This window comes from Gouania willdenowi, chromosome 20 (genome assembly GCF_900634775.1).
Source record: "Gouania willdenowi chromosome 20, fGouWil2.1, whole genome shotgun sequence".
NCBI lineage: Eukaryota > Metazoa > Chordata > Actinopteri > Blenniiformes > Gobiesocidae > Gouania > Gouania willdenowi.
Window position 1 is genome coordinate 15,182,704 of NC_041063.1, and position 17,694 is coordinate 15,200,397.

General features: G+C 39.0%; 1 protein-coding gene across 4 annotated transcripts in view; it reads left to right on the forward strand.

The window, feature by feature from the left end:
• dlgap1b (discs, large (Drosophila) homolog-associated protein 1b) overlaps positions 1-17,694 on the forward strand; it is a 124,328-nt gene that overhangs the window by 64,129 nt on the left and 42,505 nt on the right. For 2 of the 4 annotated variants that reach the window (XM_028434097.1, XM_028434099.1), the window contains exons 3-6: positions 3,314-4,441; positions 7,309-7,523; positions 14,394-14,571; positions 15,999-16,073. In XM_028434097.1, the coding sequence (XP_028289898.1) occupies positions 3,380-4,441; positions 7,309-7,523; positions 14,394-14,571; positions 15,999-16,073 (1,530 nt within the window). In that variant the 5' untranslated portion in view covers positions 3,314-3,379. The remainder of the gene's footprint in view (positions 1-3,313; positions 4,442-7,308; positions 7,524-14,393; positions 14,572-15,998; positions 16,074-17,694) is intronic. The other 2 variants (XM_028434098.1, XM_028434100.1) reach the window with 2 other exon arrangements.

Genomic DNA, 17,694 nt, shown 5'->3' on the forward strand with positions numbered 1-17,694 from the left:
AGTGCTATCAAAATTTAAAATTCATCATAAGAAATTAAAAAAACCCAACAAGATCCACATGAACAACCATTTAGTGACAGTGGGAAAAAACAACTCCCTTTTAACAGGAATAAATCTCCAGTAGAACCAGGTTCAGAGGTGGCAGCCATCTGGTTGGGGTTAGTGGACAGAAGGATGAGCAGAACAAGATGGAGAGATAGAACATCAGAGTGTCTCAGACTAGTTGAGCCATGAACCACAGATCAGGAACTGACATCAGCTTCACGACACCTGAAACAGAGCAGAGAGAGAAGGGCGAGGAGAAGGCACTGACTGCAGAAAAACATGATACATTACTATCAAGTCAGCCTTGGACCTCACTCCTAGTGGCCTTGTCAACACTTGTTAAAAATTTGACGAATCTCTTCCCGTTTATTGGTAAACTAACAGCGACTCCAACGTCTGTAAATGCCACCGTTTACAGACAAGCCCATGTCCGCTCTAGCGTTTAGGTTATGTTATGATTCAGTTATGATTAAGATGACAGTGCTTGTTTCTCTGCAACTGCATATATCTATTTAATAAGCACGTTACGTTGCTTCTGATTGGGTTTATTTTTGCGTGTTGCCTGCCGTGGTTGGTTCGATTTAGGCACTAAGGAGACATGGATTGGTCTGGGATTGGTTATCTCGGTCAGTCAATCAGAGTTACTCGAATTACGGCAAGCCGTGAGTTCATTCATTATCACGAAATAAAATAAATAGTGTATTGAATGGGGAAATATAAGCATGAGAAATGTCGTGTGCCGTGTGGTGTGTGAATGGGTCAAATTGCTTGACTGTCACACTCAAAGGGTGACACTTGGCAGCTCTGAATTCTGCCCATGCCAGTGATGATGAAGAATAGAAGGAATCATGATGGACAAAGTCAGCTGAGAGCTTTTAAATCTAGCAACCGTTCAAAGTAAAGGCAAAATATCATTTTATTTTCCTAGCTCCAGATTAGCCTGTCCAGCGAACTTCAACTGTCTGTCCCTTGACCCAAAACTGGGTCAGCAATAGCTGACATTCAGCATTATATGAAACCACAGCTGTCTTTGTGTCTTTGACTTCATGCCACTCGAGGCTGCGCCTGAAAAAACCACTCAAAGTTTAGCAGGAAAAGATAGCTTTTACAACGCACAATATGCTTAAATGTGTTTCTAGTTGGCCGATAACCAGCATGACACAACCTCAGCTTTCCTGCTGTAGTGTTTAGCTCTGCGCTGCAGACAGCTGTGCCACAAACGCTGTTGTGGATCACCGCGAGGGCCTTTTATTTAGGTCACATTCTGTGCTTCAGCGGTCAACAGAAGAGATCTCTGTCGACTGCAATGAATACCATCGGTTGGACGCAGTTCAATTTTTAAGTGCTTGGCAAGATGGAGACAGAACTGGTTTGTGTTTGACAATGGGCGTACTTTATTCGTGGTCTGTCTGTATTGTTGATCAGTGGGTTCGCAAACTTTTTTGGCTCAAGTACCCCCTTTTTCTTATTTCTGAATCGAAGTACCGCCTTTGTCTGATTACAACATTTTGCTTATAACCCTATTTAAAAATAACTATAGAGCATAATGATGACATTAACGAATGATAACAGTATTTTTTGCAGCGGTTCCCAACCTTTTTTGGATCATGACCCCATTTTAATATGATGAATTTCTGGTGACCCCCAGGCATTTTTTCCAGAATTAGTTTTTGATCATGTTTGAGCTCAGATATATTTTTGAACTACATTTTACTTGAACAAGGTTCATATTTCACAAAGTGAAAGCATAAAGAACAGTTGTTTGAGATTGCGTGTTGATTTCATTTAAAAAAATAAAAAAAAAGAAGAAGAATTTAAACATTTCAAAAAATGAAATACACTGATTTAGTGGCTCTTGAATAGATTGATTTTTATAGTTTTTTATCATTTAGACTGACACTTTATTTTTTAATTTTCCTCTCTCTCTCTCGTACCCCCTGTAGTGCCATCCTGTACCCCCATTTGAGAAACACTGTTGTAGATGAAGGTGCAGTCTACTGCTTTATGTTTTCTATTTACTCACACATAAAACAAATATATTAGCTACATAGTTGAATCCTCTCATTAAATACTGACAAGGTAATCACATGAATATTGTTCTCCACAGATTTTCAATAAATTCTGTACCCGGTTTACAGTCGGAGCAATAAATGACATGCATACAATTACTTCTCACATTTGGCCTACATGGTGTCCTTTAGTTATGTAAAGTCCTGACACAATATTTTGTTCTACTGCTCTGTCTCCTTTATTTTCTTTTGTTATGCTTTACTCCTCTCTCATCCCCTTTTTTAAACTGCTCTGGCCTTTGCTACTGCAGTATAAATTGCAGTAATGAATGGCCGCTGTGCCTCGGCCACATATCTGTCGTAGTGCTACACACCAGGGTGCGTGGGCTCCTATTATTATCTTGTTAGCTTCACCTCGGCCCCATTGGAAACAGTGTGGGTTCAGCAACTAGCCAGCCGCGGTCTCAGACTGGCAAGGAAAGCAGTTTAAGGGCACTGATAGATGCTGCTCTTTTCATGTCATCATTTAAAAGGGAAGTAATTTATTGCTGATTCACAGAATTTTTCACTGGCCATTGACTTTGCTCCCAGAGGAAATTAAAGCTCAGGCTATGATGATTTGTTGGTTGTATGGGTCAGCGTGTGTATGCAAGTGCATCCGTTTGACGTAGGTGAACAAAAATGCACTTTTTGGCCTGATGTCTAATTATCCACGAGAGCCATTCACATCTTTTCCAAAAGATTGGATCTTTGTTTTGAACTCACACGAGGGAGTAAAAAATGATCCAGGATACTTGTGTTGAGCTTCACCGGTGCTTCATTCGGCAGATGAAATGTACCACAGGCTTAAGCTGAAAATAGATGTGAACTTCTCTTGATACCTATTTCTCTTTCGTTTTTCTCTGCCCTTGATTCCTTGTCACTTTTCTCACTGAAATCACCCGAAGTAAAAATGACACAAGGGACAAGGATGCTTCAGGACTGATTTGGGTCTCAGGGACAAAATGCCGTGGTGTCTATTTTTGGAGGTTTTCCATTTGAAGTTTTGAAGAACAAAAATAGTTGAACAAATGAAGGAAAGAAAAAAGTAAGCGATTCAAGTCATGTCAGCATCTCAAAGTTTTATCATCTGTGATGGAGTGCCAGAAAGCATCTTTGACAAATTACAGCAGATGTGGATAATACAAAATATTTATAATTATTTTCTCTGTCTCTCTTCTTGTTTGTCCCGTTCCTTGTGCCTGTTTATTTCTTTGTAGAGCTAGCTTCGGGCCGTTCCAGACTTCCTGTAGCAGCAGTCGGATGTGCACGTCGAGTCGGCCACAATGACGATGAAAGGTCTGTCCAGTAGCCGCAGCCACCATCATGCAGTGAACTGTGACCCTTCGTACGAATCCATGACTCTGGGACACCCGGATCGTCGGTCGTACTTCCTCAACCCCGGCGAGGCCCACTCTGCTGACCAACCATGCTACACCCAGCGGAGCTCCTTCCAGTCTGAGTGCATGAGCTACCCCGATCTTGCCAGTTGCACCTTCCCTCGTAGACACTACAGCTCACATCATGAACTGAAGGAGGAGTGCGGTGCCATGGTGCCTTACACTGGGCCAACAGGGAGCAGTAAGGGCGGTGGAGGAAACAATAACCGCATCTCCTCAAACCTGCTTGAACAGTTTGAGAGCCAGGCACCAGTGCGTCGGGAAGGCTATCACACACTTCAGTACAAGCGCACTGCTGTAGAGCACCAACGTAGCGACAGTCCAGGTCGAATCCGTCACCTTGTCCATTCCGTCCAGAAGCTTTTTACCAAGTCCCACTCACTGGAGGGGCCATCAGGCTCAGGTGGAGGAGGGAGTGGAAGACTGAATGGCAGCAAATCCAGTCCTGATGACCCTCCCTCTTCCTCTGGCACCCTCAAGCACAGCAAGCGGAATAAGAGCAAAGACCGGTCCAAGTCGGAGCCTAAGATGCGCACTGCCATTTCGGGCTACTGGAGTTCAGACGACACGCTGGACCGGGATATGTGCCTCTACCATCACCACCACGGGGGTGGCAGCGGAGGCATGCCTTCCGGGGTCATGACCATGGGGCGTCACCCAGATAAATCCCAGTCCCAGTACTTCATGGAGTCCTACAACACCATCAGTGCCCAATCGCTGAAGTCGTCACGTAGCAACAACGATGTGAAGTGTTCGACGTGTTCTGGCGGCAGCAGCGGAGCGCTGCCTCTCATGGGTCCCCTCGATGGTCAAGTTCAGCTGAAGAAAAGCTCCTGGTCCTCAACCCTGACTGTGAGCAGAGCAAGAGAGGTCTACCAGAAGGCCTCAGTCAACCTAGACAAAGCTCTAGTGAAAGCTGAGCAGGGACGCACTTGCCACTTCCTACAGGTAGGACTGTTACAACAGCCCCGCCTCTCACATGTCACGCCTCATGCATCATCTATGCCAGCCGTGCCTGCATGCTCCCGTTCTATTCTGCATGCATCTGCATTTCTCTGTGTGTGTGTGCCTGTCTGTGTAAATTATCTCTCCAATCACTGCTCTTAAGTTTGTTATCCTCCTCACCAAATCATCAAGCATTTTGTAGAACAATCGCATCATTATCTACTTTGTCTTTGAGTTCGTGTGCACAGAAATTATTGGCCATCAGCAGGTGGATGTTCATGTAATGTGCAGGATGTCAAAAGCCACAGGATAAAGTACTTAAATCTCTGCTTTACCAGTGATTTCCTCCTGTAAGCTTTCCGTCCACGATTTTATTTCTCATTTTTATGATGACCCAAAACACAAAGTTAATCTGGTTTTTGGAGGGGAAAAAAATGGAGAAAAAAGTTGATATGGAACTACATTATAACAACTGTTGAATTTGCTTTTGGTTTTGGTAGCAGCAATTCTGTGTACATCTTATTCTGAGATTGTGTTTGTCGCTGAGAGATCAGAGAAAACCAGAGGTGAGGAGAGAATTAACAGAAATAAAACTGTTGTGGTCTCCAAGCCCAGGCATTTCACACACACACACACACACACACACACACACAAAGACACATAATCCCCCTTCATCCCAATACACTTTTTCTCCCTCTGAGAAGATGAAAGTTTTTCAAACTACATGCAGTTCCTCAGTTTTGAGTTGGCTTTAAAAACAAGCCTGAGGAGAGAAATAGGCAGTACTAACAACTGTGTGAGTTTGTTTGTGTTTAAATGTGAGTGCAGGTGTTTGTGTGTATGTGTGTAGTAAAAAACACACCAAAAAAAAAAAGACAGACAGCGGAAAGAAATGAGAAAAGCAGAGGAACATAAAAGACAGGAAGAAAGTTCTGTATGGTGATGCATTTTAACGTCTTAGCAAACAGTGAGTAGATCAAGGACGGATGCTGTCGTTGCAGTGGGGCGACTAGTCTTTCAGTTTAAAAGCACCAATGTTGTTTGAAGTAGGACCCAAGGAAATGTAGCTTTGAAGGACTGCATTAGTTTGGGTGGAGAGATTTATGTCGGACTATTTCTGTTACTTGTGCAAGTGCATTTTTTTTTTTTTCTTTTACAAAAGAGTCGTATTTTTATTTGGAAACTTATTCTTTCTTGCAAGACCTAATGTTTGATACACTCTAGTCTATTACGAAGGTTGAAAGCATTTTTTTTTTTTTCTTTTTATGGCTTTTTTTCTATATCACTTTGATTGACGTCAGCTCTTACAACGTTAGCACAGCCCGTTGATGTCAGCGACACCAAGGTCAGCTTGGTTTCCTAGCTACACACCGGTTTGTTAAATGATTCCCATCCGCTTTTCTCTTTGCTCTGTTCTTTATGTTCAGAGCTAGTGCCCTAAGAGCCTCTTACATCAGGGCTGCAGTGGTTCTGTAGAACAAACCGCCTTTGTTTCCCACCTCCCTCTCCACCTCTGCTGTCTTTGACTCTCTTTTATTGAGATCAGGACTTTGAGATAGCATTTCCCCTTTTTTGTTTTAGACTTAAGTGTGTGAAAAATCTGTAACCTTGATGCTTGCAAAGTTTGGCCAAAACACATAACTTTCTTTCATTTATTATTCAGCAAGCATCACCAGACAGAAAATAGGCCACCAGCCTTTACAAGATAAAGGATAGACCATGCATTGATTCTTTTTCCTACTCATCATATTTGCCTGTGTCTTTCCATTAAATCAATTAACCATGTGATCTGTCATTACAAATCAAGTTCCTACATGAAAACCTTTGTGCGTGCACCTACACTTAACACTTCAGTTACATATTTTTCAAAATAAATGTCCACCCAGTTTTAAATATGCATTTCTTTCCAAACAGTGTTGATGTTTTACAGCAAATTTGATTTAGTTTTAGCCTTTTGAATAAAATGCAACTTAGTTTTAGCGAAAAATGTGTTCATCAGGACTATTTCAGTTATAGTCTAAACTAAATTACATTAAGAAATGAGTTGACTAAATCTATTTTATATATGTATAGTTGACTAAATTATACAGGCAAACATTTATCAACCTGATATGGGATTATATTATTTGCTTTTAAATACACAGATATATTTGATGTGATCAATGCACAAGACCTGATTGGATTTGTTACATAGCTTGATTTTCATTAGTTAACAAAAGTATCAATTTATTTTTATTCTGTTTTCGTTCAAGTTTATTATTTTCAATTGGTCATAGTGTAGTTATTGCTACTTAAAATAAATGCACTTTGACAAAAATATTTAGTCTGCAAAACTAACACTAATGAGAGCCATCATATACAGTAACTGTATTTAATATCCTCTTTATCCTATGGTATTTTTATTAGGGATGTCCCGATACAACGTTTTCACTTCTGATACGATACCAATATTGCAGCCTTGCGTGTCAGACGATACCGATATTGATCCGATACAATATCAGCACAAATCACACATACTATTATTACTTATTTTGTAGTGTGAAATGTTAGAAAAGGCTTGATCAAATGATGTCACTCAAACAGAGAACAATAGTCAGCAACAGTAGGTATGAGAAAAACTGACTTATTTATTATTAACCAATTGGTTACATATATTTTAACCTTCAACATAATATTGACAGTATTCTATCCAATATTCGTTTTCTGGCTGATATCAATATCTGATTGGTACACCTCTAATTTTTATCAGGCAGCGTGTTTATTGTCATGTTTCTCTTATAGTAGTTTTTTATGTGTTTTTAGATTCCATTGACTGTAAATTGTAACTTGCTATTTCTTCCTCTTTGTCTGATCTCACCTCTTCTCCTCAGGTGCCTCAAGATGACTGGAGCGGATTCTCTCCTCTAGGGAAGGACGACGAGATTCCGTGTCGGCGAATGCGCAGTGGGAGTTACATAAAGGCAATGGCAGAAGAGGACAGCGGTGATTCTGACTGTAGTCCCAAACCTTCACCCAAGGTCCAGGCCCGACGAGCGAGCTACCTGAAGGCCACACAGCCGTCCCTAACAGAGATGACCACGCTTAAGTGAGTGTCGCGCTGCATTGCAAGCCCAACTTTGACTGTTTATTCAGTCCTTTGTTCTAAAAGTCAAATAGAAAATAATGAAGAATTTATTTATCAAATTCATAGCTATTTATTGTTGCTGTCTGGTATGTGTGTGTCGTGGTTTAGGGTGTGCTTTTATGATGATGTTAATGTGGCTGTGCCTGTGGTTCATTGTCTCATGGGATATTAATGGAATGAAAGTAAAAAATGTGTCATATTTTCCTGTCGGCAGTCAGTTACAGATGCAACTTCTCAGTTCCTCTGCATCTCTACAAGCCTATATGCAAACTAACATAAAAAGTTTTGATTCATTTAAATACAACATTAGACATAACTAACAATTTAAGGTTTTCTTTATTTAAAAAAAAACCTGTTTTGAATTTCTAGTCTGCAGTTTCATCCCCACACGATTTTTAATTGTGACTTTTGAACACGTTTGACATGTTTTCATACCAAAAATAAAAGAATAGGTTTTTATAATCCTCACTTTTTATCTGATTGGCCAAAGCATGTTGTTTTTTTTGGAGTGCAAGCATATGGATATCCCTGAAAATAGATAATTTGTGTTTCTCCTCTTATAATTCTATATTTCTAAAAGTAAAAAATAGCTTAGTAAAGGTTTTTAATGCTTTGAACATTATACATTTAATATTTAAGGCCAAAATAATCGCACCACGGTCTAAACCGACTGCTTTCATCTGTGATTTAAAAGACTTATTAGGAGGAGAATTTAGTTCAGATAGAATGGAGTCAGTCAAAGTGCTTGTTGAGCATTTGTCACATTTTTTGACCAACTCTCAGAATTGATTTGCAGTAATTGTCATAATTCACACCCATACTGTTAAAAGGAAAGAGCTTCTACGGATTTGATTATGTTGCTTTCTTTTGTCCAGTTTTCTGTTTTCAAAGGGCCCATTTTAAGCTAAATCAACATTTCTGTGCTTTAAACATCATAAAGCTATTTGGGCTTCATACACATGCCAAAAATGTTTTTTCATTGATTCCCTCAATCGTTAGTTAGAGGGTGATTTACTCCTTTCTTACTGCAGGGTGAGCACAAACACCTCGCTCCAATTTAATGACGCGTTCCCACTTTGATGACAAATTTGACGCGGCACTGAGCTGGAGAAGCCGCGCCTCCAAGAAGCTCACTGCCGTGATTGACATGTAAACAGACACGCCCATGAAGGTGAGCATTTCAGCGTCCTTCTCGCAGTGCTATGTATGTATTTTCTACAGTCTATGTATGTACCGGCGAATGCCGCGCCCCCACGCTCTGTCTCATGTTTATAAACCAACATGAGCTCGGCTACGGAGTGGGTGGGAGGAGGGCGGGCCGTCCTCTGGTCACCGTGCGGGGAGGAGGAAGTCAGTGTCCCCTATATAGACACGCCCACTCATGAATATGCATAAGTAGGCTGCAAATCAGCCTGTTTGTGTAGAGTTACTCAGAAAGTGACTTTTCAGAGGCTAAAACTCTGGAAAACAGGCGAGTTTGGGAAAATAAACCTCAAATACAATGTTTTTGGGGTTCTTGGAACAAATGGAGATGGGTGAAAAATAGTATGACATGAGACTTTTAACCTGGTTGCCAGATTGTATACTTAATGGCACCTAATGAATCTATCTTAATCTTTATAATCCAAATCCAGAGGAGATTTTTGCCATTTTATGGAGTTAAAGTTTGAAGGAATTGAGGACAAGAGCCTTATGTTGCTGAGTGGGGCTGTGACTGATTAGCTGTGTAATACGCAGAGATGAGCGCACTAGTGGGTGCTCAGTCATTGTTATTGGTCGCACACGCGCATGCACGCACGCTCTTACGTAAGTGCAAGTGGCACAGCTTGGGGCCTGCTAATGACTTGAATTTTACTGGGGGGATGCCATCATCTTCTAAAGGAACCCATTGGAACAAACCAAACTGCACTGCTGCTTATTGAAGATAGCGAATTAGGCAGTAGCTGCTCACTTGTTGTTGCACACTGTGGTTTTGGGAGTTGGCACAAGGTTGTTATAGTTTGTTGAATACTTTTTTCCAAGCTAAACTTCCTTTTTTTCCGAGCACATGGCACACAAGTAAAATATGTAAATAAATGGCTTGGATAATTCCTGGCAGACCATCAAACTTGGGATTAATGTTTCCCTTCCTCCCTAACAACTGCCGCTCTAATCTTCGCCAATACTTTATTGTATTTATTTGAGAAGACGGCATAATTTAGTTTTATTGTTCTTTTTTCCTTTTGCTCGAGGAAGTTAAAGACAAAGATGATAAAAGATGAAAGATTAAAAGAAAAACTGGAAAAGAGACTTTGATTAATAACACCTTATATTTTGTTTCCAAAGGTGAATGGGAAGAATAGGAATTTAAAAAGTGGTAACTCCTTGCCTCCAGAGAAATAGGTCATCATTACTGTCACTTGTTCCAAAGAAAAAGTCCTGCGATACACTGACATAAGTGCTGATTACAGACTGGGTCTTTTTTTCAAGCTCCTACAATAGAAATCATTGGTTCCATAATCAACCTTACATGGAAATCAAGGTAAATTGTTAAAAATCAACTCCATTTGGATGAAAATGCATCACTATTCACAGATTGTTGTGCATTGTTTTATGTTGATAGAAACCTTTATTTGTCGCTTTGTTTATTACCATGAAAATGTATTTAAATGTATTGAAACATTCTATAAAATCATGTCTCATTCATGTCCCAGGAGTCACCAGTTTACATGTAGAAGCATGAATCTACCTTGTTGCCTCCCTAATACAATAGTTATCTCTGCTAATAACAACATTGATTAAATCAGCTCTTATAACTTGTTCTAAAATTAAAGATCCTGTTTGTTTGTACAGAATCTTTTAATAGAACTTTATACACACAAATGAATAAAATATCTTCCCATAGAAAGACATATTTAAAAATGAATGACTTTCACCATACTGAGGTTTTCCTCTGTTCTTCCACTTGAACTCATCCTTCCATCCATGAATAGATCATCTCGTTTGTGTTGCGGTGATAACTGAGTGCTATTTTTACGAGGCGCTGCAGAATTAAAGCTGTGTTGACATGAAGGCAGGGAGCAAAGGTCAGGTATAGATGAAATAGACGCAGACTGTGTCAGTTTGATGTTTTTCTTTTATGTCCTTTATGTTTCGCTTTCTTTTTTCTTTTTTTAATTACTTGGTCTCTAAAAACTCTAAATCCCCAAGGTTTTAAATTTAATTAGGACATGTGGTTGCAGTGATACATAAATTAAATAAGTCATCATATAGGCATTTGTTATTGAATTTTTGTACTAATATTTCCTAGTATTGAGTACATCTCATACTCTCCCCATGGACTGCAGAATATTTTCACCATGGAACACAAGTTATCATTGAACAAGTATAGTGACACACATGCATATAATATATATATATATATATATGTATATGTACGTGTATATATACGTACGTGTATATATACGTACGTATATATATATATGTGTGTATGTGTGTGTGTATGTATGTATGTATAATGACCACTTTAAGTAAATCGCGTAATTGTAATTCAAAAAATCTGTTGCAGTCTTAATCATAATTAAATTGTAATTGAGTTTCGATAATTTACATTGTAATTGCCTTTAAAATTCTCTAAAAATCTATTTTACATTATAAATAATGAACAAAAATTATAATTTAAGGCAAAACTGGGAAACCGTGTTGCAGTTTTATGTACAGATCTACACATATGTAGTTAACAATTATTGAAATATGTTTCATATCAAGTTTTCCCACATTTTACCATTTAAAAAATTGAAATCTAGGGGTATACAGACACAAAAAAGGCTCAGATGCCCATAGCAAAAATATAAAAACTTATATTTTATATAGGAAGCCTAACACGGTAACCAATAGATAGGAAAGACATTAGATGATTATTTTTTTTTGTTATTTACAGCTGATTTAGGACCCGTTATAATAATAGATGCTAACAGACAGCTAACACTAGAGGAAGATTAATTTTATTAGGTATATATAGGTATATTTATTTCAGGCTCAGTAATTGTGATTAATTGTAATTGAACTTTAGTAATTTAGAACGTAATTGTAATTAACTTCCTGAGGATAAAAGATTATTATAAGTTGATTGTAATTTGAAAAAATGCTGGTAACTGTAATCGTAATTCAATTGTAATTGAACATGGATAATTGATAACTGTAATTGAGAAATGTAATTGACCCCAATTTTGATTTCTATTAGAAATGATGTGATGGTAAAATAATAGGTGTTCAAATACAGTAGGTACGACCTGTCTTAGATTTCCCATTCAGATGTGTGTATGATGGAGTAAAAATAAGCCTTTCACACTGAAAACTGACATTGCTGTCATAGGTTCTTACATGACTAATGTCAGCATAGGACTAGCTTAAAACAGCCTCTTGGCTCAGCCAGCGGCAGTAAGTGACGATAATCGGATGAGATGTTTATTGATGCTCAGTTAATCTGAGTTGCTGCTGAGAAAGTTGGATTTATTTACTGTAATCTAGTGTCGTACTCAAGACACTATCCGACACCAAGACATCATCACGAATTTGGGGAGTCCAGATGAGGCCGTAAAGATCCATTTTAAAAACCATCAGAACGGTGTCTGCAACTTTTTCAAAGCACAACATGGAAAAATCTCTATATTTGACCATTTTTTGGCAAATAATTCCAGCAAGTTAATTTCATCTTCTCTTTGAATAACTTGTCAAAGTTTCATCTACTCAGACAACTTTTTTTCAGGAGGCTCGCCTTGATCTCCTCACATGTTTCGACTGCCGTCAAAACCTTGATGGGTAAAAAATAAAAAAAGAACAAAAAAGTACATTCCTGCAAAAAAAAAAAAAATAAATCCTTCTGTGCATTTCAAAGCTACTGATAAATGCAGAATTATTTTAAATAAGATGTTTATGAGGCCTTAAGTACAGTAAGTGTTCAGAAGTGGTTCTGACTACATTCATGATGGATTGATGTCCGTTCTTCCATGTCTGACTCATGTGGCACTCAAAAAGATTTCCAAGGAAGCAGAACAATCAGTGAACTAACGCTATATTAAATCATTCATTATTCAGGAACAGTTCCAAGTGCTTCGCCTTATTATCACATTAATAAAGTTGAAGAATAGTAGAGTCCGCCCAGTTCGAGACAAAGACAAAATGTGCAACTACAACACTACTGTAATCAGTTTTAAGTTGTCACTTGAGTTAATCCAAAAAAACACTAATAGCTGCCAGGGTTGCCCCTCATTGGCCAGTTTAGGTCACGTGATGGGTCAGTCATTGGCCAGTTTAGGTCATTTTACTAAGACTAAACCTTAGCGTAAACCTAACCCTAAAAATTGTTGCAATATAGAGTTAGAACCTAACAATAAACCTAACCCTAACCCTAACACGCTACGTACGTGTACTTCGGTAAACGTACCAATAGCAGTGGGGGTTGTCTGTACGCCAACTGTACAAATAGACACTTTCAAATATTAAAACCTATATTTTTATTGATTAGGAAGCCTAACGAGGTAACCAATAGATAGGAAATAAATTAGATGATAGATATATGTTTTTAGTGTATTTTACAGCTGATTTAGGACTGTTATCATAATAAATGCTAACAGAAAGCTAACACAAGAGGAAGGTTCACTTTTATTAGGTTATTTATTACAGGCTCAGAAATTGTGATTATTGTAATTGAACTTTAGTAATTGAGAACGTAATTGTATTTGACTTTCTGAATAATAATAATTGAAATTTGTTTGTAATTGGAAAAAATATTGGTCACTGTAATCGTAATTGAATTATAATTGAACACATGTGGAACTGAAAATCGTTATTGACCCCAACCCTGATAGCTGCATTGAATTGCAATGCTAATAAAATTGCCTTCAAGTGTATATTTTCTAATTGTCATAATTTGATGTAGATTCATTTAGTACAAAACATTTGTTCTACACTGTGATGGACTGGCGCCCTGTCCAGGGTGTACCCCCGCCCAGCGCCCTATGAGAGCCGGAGATTGGCACCGGCAGACCCCCGCGACCCTGTTAAAACGGGAATAAGCGGGTATGAAAATGGATGGATGGATTTGTTCTACACACATAGACACACGTACACATTTTGTGTTTGATACAGTCATTTATATATCTTGGTTTGTTTATCTCGCTGTCATTCGTTTCACAATGTTCACCAGGAGGAACTGAGTGTGCTTCTCAGCTTTTATTTCTCCTGAGTGATGAATTGTTTAGTGCCGTCGCTGTCTTACCCAAAGATACTCACACACCTTCTCACACAAACACACACAGGCGTGAAGAGACATCAGATTGGAAGCAGGTGAGTGCTAATGAGACACCTATTCATCATCCCAGGAGATGAAGTGTGTGTGTGTGTCAGGTCTGCTCTCCATATGTGAGTTTTTTTCATTTGGGGAAAAAACTCACAAAAAGAAACACGCAAACGCAATCGATCCGTTCCCGATACGTCGAGCTTTGTTCTTACTGTAGTGTGTGTTAAAAGTGCTTACAAGGTGTTTTAAGGACGGACCACCGGCTCTACTTTGTGTGTGTTTCTCAGCAGTACTTTCCTTGACGATTGGATAAGAATGTCTCCTGAAGCAGTTGGGGATCGATCCGTATCTTTGTGTTCAGAGAAGCATCCACCTACTTCGCAAATACCTCGTCTTCCTCTTTTCTTCCCTTTATCTCCGTCTCCCACCTTCTTTCTCCCTTTATCTCGCTCGATTCTGTTTTTTTTATCAAAGGTCCTGATTTCCACTTTAATGCTTCTTTTTTTCTTCTTCTTTGTCCCCTGTTTCCCTACACTCTCCTCCTGCGGCAGAATTTCCACTGAGCACTCTCCGAAGCTACAGATCCGGAGTCACAGCTATCTGCGGGCGGTGAGTGAGGTTTCCATCAATAGGAGTCTGGACAGCTTGGACCCGGCAGGGCTGCTGGCCTCGCCTAAATTCCGCTCCCGAAACGAGAGCTACATGAGAGCTATGAGCACCATCAGCCAGGTTTGTGGCCCTCTGGAGCCTCCCCTGCTGTGTTCTCCCACATCCTCTACAGCTCCATCAGTATGTCCCATCAGGCTGTGCAGTGGGAGGTAATCTGGCCTGTAGCCACTTCCAAGGCTGAAGTAACAATCAGGTCACCAAGTAGAGTGTGAATTTGATTAAACCCCCGTTTTCTTATTTAGGGTCTGCGTTTGCATGCTGTTTTCTGAAGCTCTGACCCATTAAGCAGGAGTTTATGTAGAATCTTTAACATGTAGTTAAAGCTGCGACCCACCGTCATTATTTTTATCAACAAAATCATAGTGTAGACCTCATACATCAATGAATCAAACATAGTTTAGTCCAAAAAGAAAGGAAAAGGGTCAAAATCACCGCTATTACAGCTTGTTTTGGTCTCCATTGTAAACACTCTCTTATTGACCTTTTCTGAAAGGTTATGCGCATTGCATTGTGGGATGTGGAGTCCGGTAAACTTGTGCATAGAAGTATTTTTACTTAATTCATACAAGGAGGATATTGATTCACTTGATACCATTTTTGTTCCAGTTTTTTTTCCCATTATTCCCCGTAATATCACCTCACTCCACGAGACATTCAATTCCAGTCGGATTCGGGTGTTTCTGTGTAAACCCAGAATTAAACACCCGCCATTGTTTTGCCACAATTTTCAGACTGTGAAAACACCTGACATGTGTTGGGAAGTCACTTTGGCACAAGAAACACAAGAAATCACATTAAGAATGAAGTACACACACTTTTATGGATCTGTCTACGCAACTCCACATCCCACAATGCAATGCGCAAAACTTTTCCAGGAATGTCAAAGTTTTACAGTGCAGATCAAAATAAACAATCCAAGCAGCAATTTCAATTTCTTTTCAGAGTTATTGGTTTTGAGATATATATATATATGTATCATGGGTAGCAGCTTTGAGCTTTATCCCAGTTCCTTAGCCTTGAAATATTAGTCATATTTCTAGCTATGAAAGGAGCGTGATTAATTTAATTTATTTAATTCAAAGGGATTCTTTCATCTGCAGCATTTGCTTTGTTTGGATGTTAAATAGGATATTGGCACTCCTACAGTAGATGGCTGCAGTCCATTACTGTCACCAGTGCTTCAAATCTTAGGCGGTAATCCCTCTCCATTTTAAGCACTTCTTTTTTTTTTTATCTTATTTGGAGTGAAGGAGAAACTTCCCTCTCTGCCTGCAGTGACGGGGATATGCCTTCCCATCCAATGCCCAGGGGCAACACTTTGCCTCACCGTCTGAATAATGATCCCCTGAGACATTCTTCAATTCCTGGCTCTGAGTAGACCCAGAGGAGAATGTCACATCGGCCCTGGCTCGTACGATAAGAATAAGTGAGGTTCTGCCTCACGTCTGTGTCTCGCTTACTCACACGTTTGATGTGTTTCTGCATAGCGTGTGAACGGAAAGCCAAAGAAAGGACAAAACATGCATCGAGGTCCACAATCCTTCCTGATTCCAAGCTCTAAAGTATGAACTCACACTTGTCTCACCGTACACTCTCCAGCTAACTAACACTCCAACCTCAACTTTTTTTCTTCTAATCTCATTCATCCGCTCTGCTAACCTCCCTGTATACAACACTGTCAAACCTTTTTAATTGTACTTCACGTAATAATCTGCTGTACACACCCTTCTCTCACATCTGTGGCAACATTTGTTTGCCTGAGAGCCTGTTTTTTTTTTTTTTTTTTTTTTTTTTTAAGCATCACCACTTCTACTACTTAACATAGATGTTGTTTAGCACCAGTAGCAGCTCCAGTCCCAGTTCTACCTCAGGCACTTCATATTCTCACCTTTTAAAAAAACAACACTTGCTGTTTCACTCTGTTGTGTGGCTCTTTGAAGTTTCCTCCTACTGTGATTCCTCCACATCTGCACCGCCTGGTTCGTCCTATTTACCACAAACGTCTGTCTCCTTTACTATATGTTGATTGTTCTGTGAAGCTTCACAAGACAGTTTGAAGGTTGAAAAAAAAAAAACTGGTGATTAATCACATCCCTGTAAATAACGGGAAGATTTTCTAGTCCAAAATGTATTGATGAGTACAACAAATTTGATATTCAGGCTTAGGACTGGGCGATATGGACTAAAACTCATATTTTGATATTGTTTTTTAAAATGGTGATATACGTATAAACCTCAATGATTTAAATTCACATTGCATCTGACCAGAAAGACAATTCTGGATTAAATTTGCTGATACAAAATGCCACACAGACCCTTTTTTAAACAAACAGCTGCACAATATGTCCCACTTTTGTCTTTTTCTCCGATAAGGGACAGCACGTGTGAGTGAGTTCTGTAATGTGGCTTGTTTAGGGGATGGTCTGTGTTAGGACGCACTCAAAAATCCATCTATCTGTGCTTTTCATCCCGTTCTGAGAAGTAGTGAAAGCAGCGACTCCTAAAACAAGTATTTTGATATAAAATAAGCTATAAAAAATACATATATCAATATAGACCACGGGTATTTTGGGGCCAAATATGGGCCGGTTTGATCTTGATCTGGGCTGCAGATGTTGGGTGGGGAAAGAAGAGCAATTTTAACATCATTCTGCCCTAGATTTCATTATCTTCATTTCAGAACTTTTTGATTTTGTAACCAATTTCTGTGTAATTTAGAGGAATTTTGTGGCATTGTGTGTGAGAAATTTCAAAGATTTATGGAAAAATGTCAATCTTTAATTTAAAAATTATGCATTCTAGTGAGAAAACTGTGAGCTTCTAAAGTTATTGTGGAGCTTCACTAAAATTGTGAATTTGACATATCTACAACTGAATTATTTGGTAATTTACACAATAATTGATGTTTTCTACTGTCTCCTGCGGGCTGAATTGGATGCTTAAAACGGCCAGATTTGGCCCCTGAGCCTTGAGTTTGACACAAGTGGTATAGACGATGTTGCAATTTTATATATCACCAAAATAGAAAACTCAATACATCTTAAATATCGATATATCACCCAGCCCTATACAGGCTAGGTTTGTTTTAATGCGGAACTGCCTGGTGAAGCTTTAACTGTCAGACATGACTTTTAAAGATTAAAAGATGTTCTTCTGATTTATTTATTAAGCTAACGCTCTTTT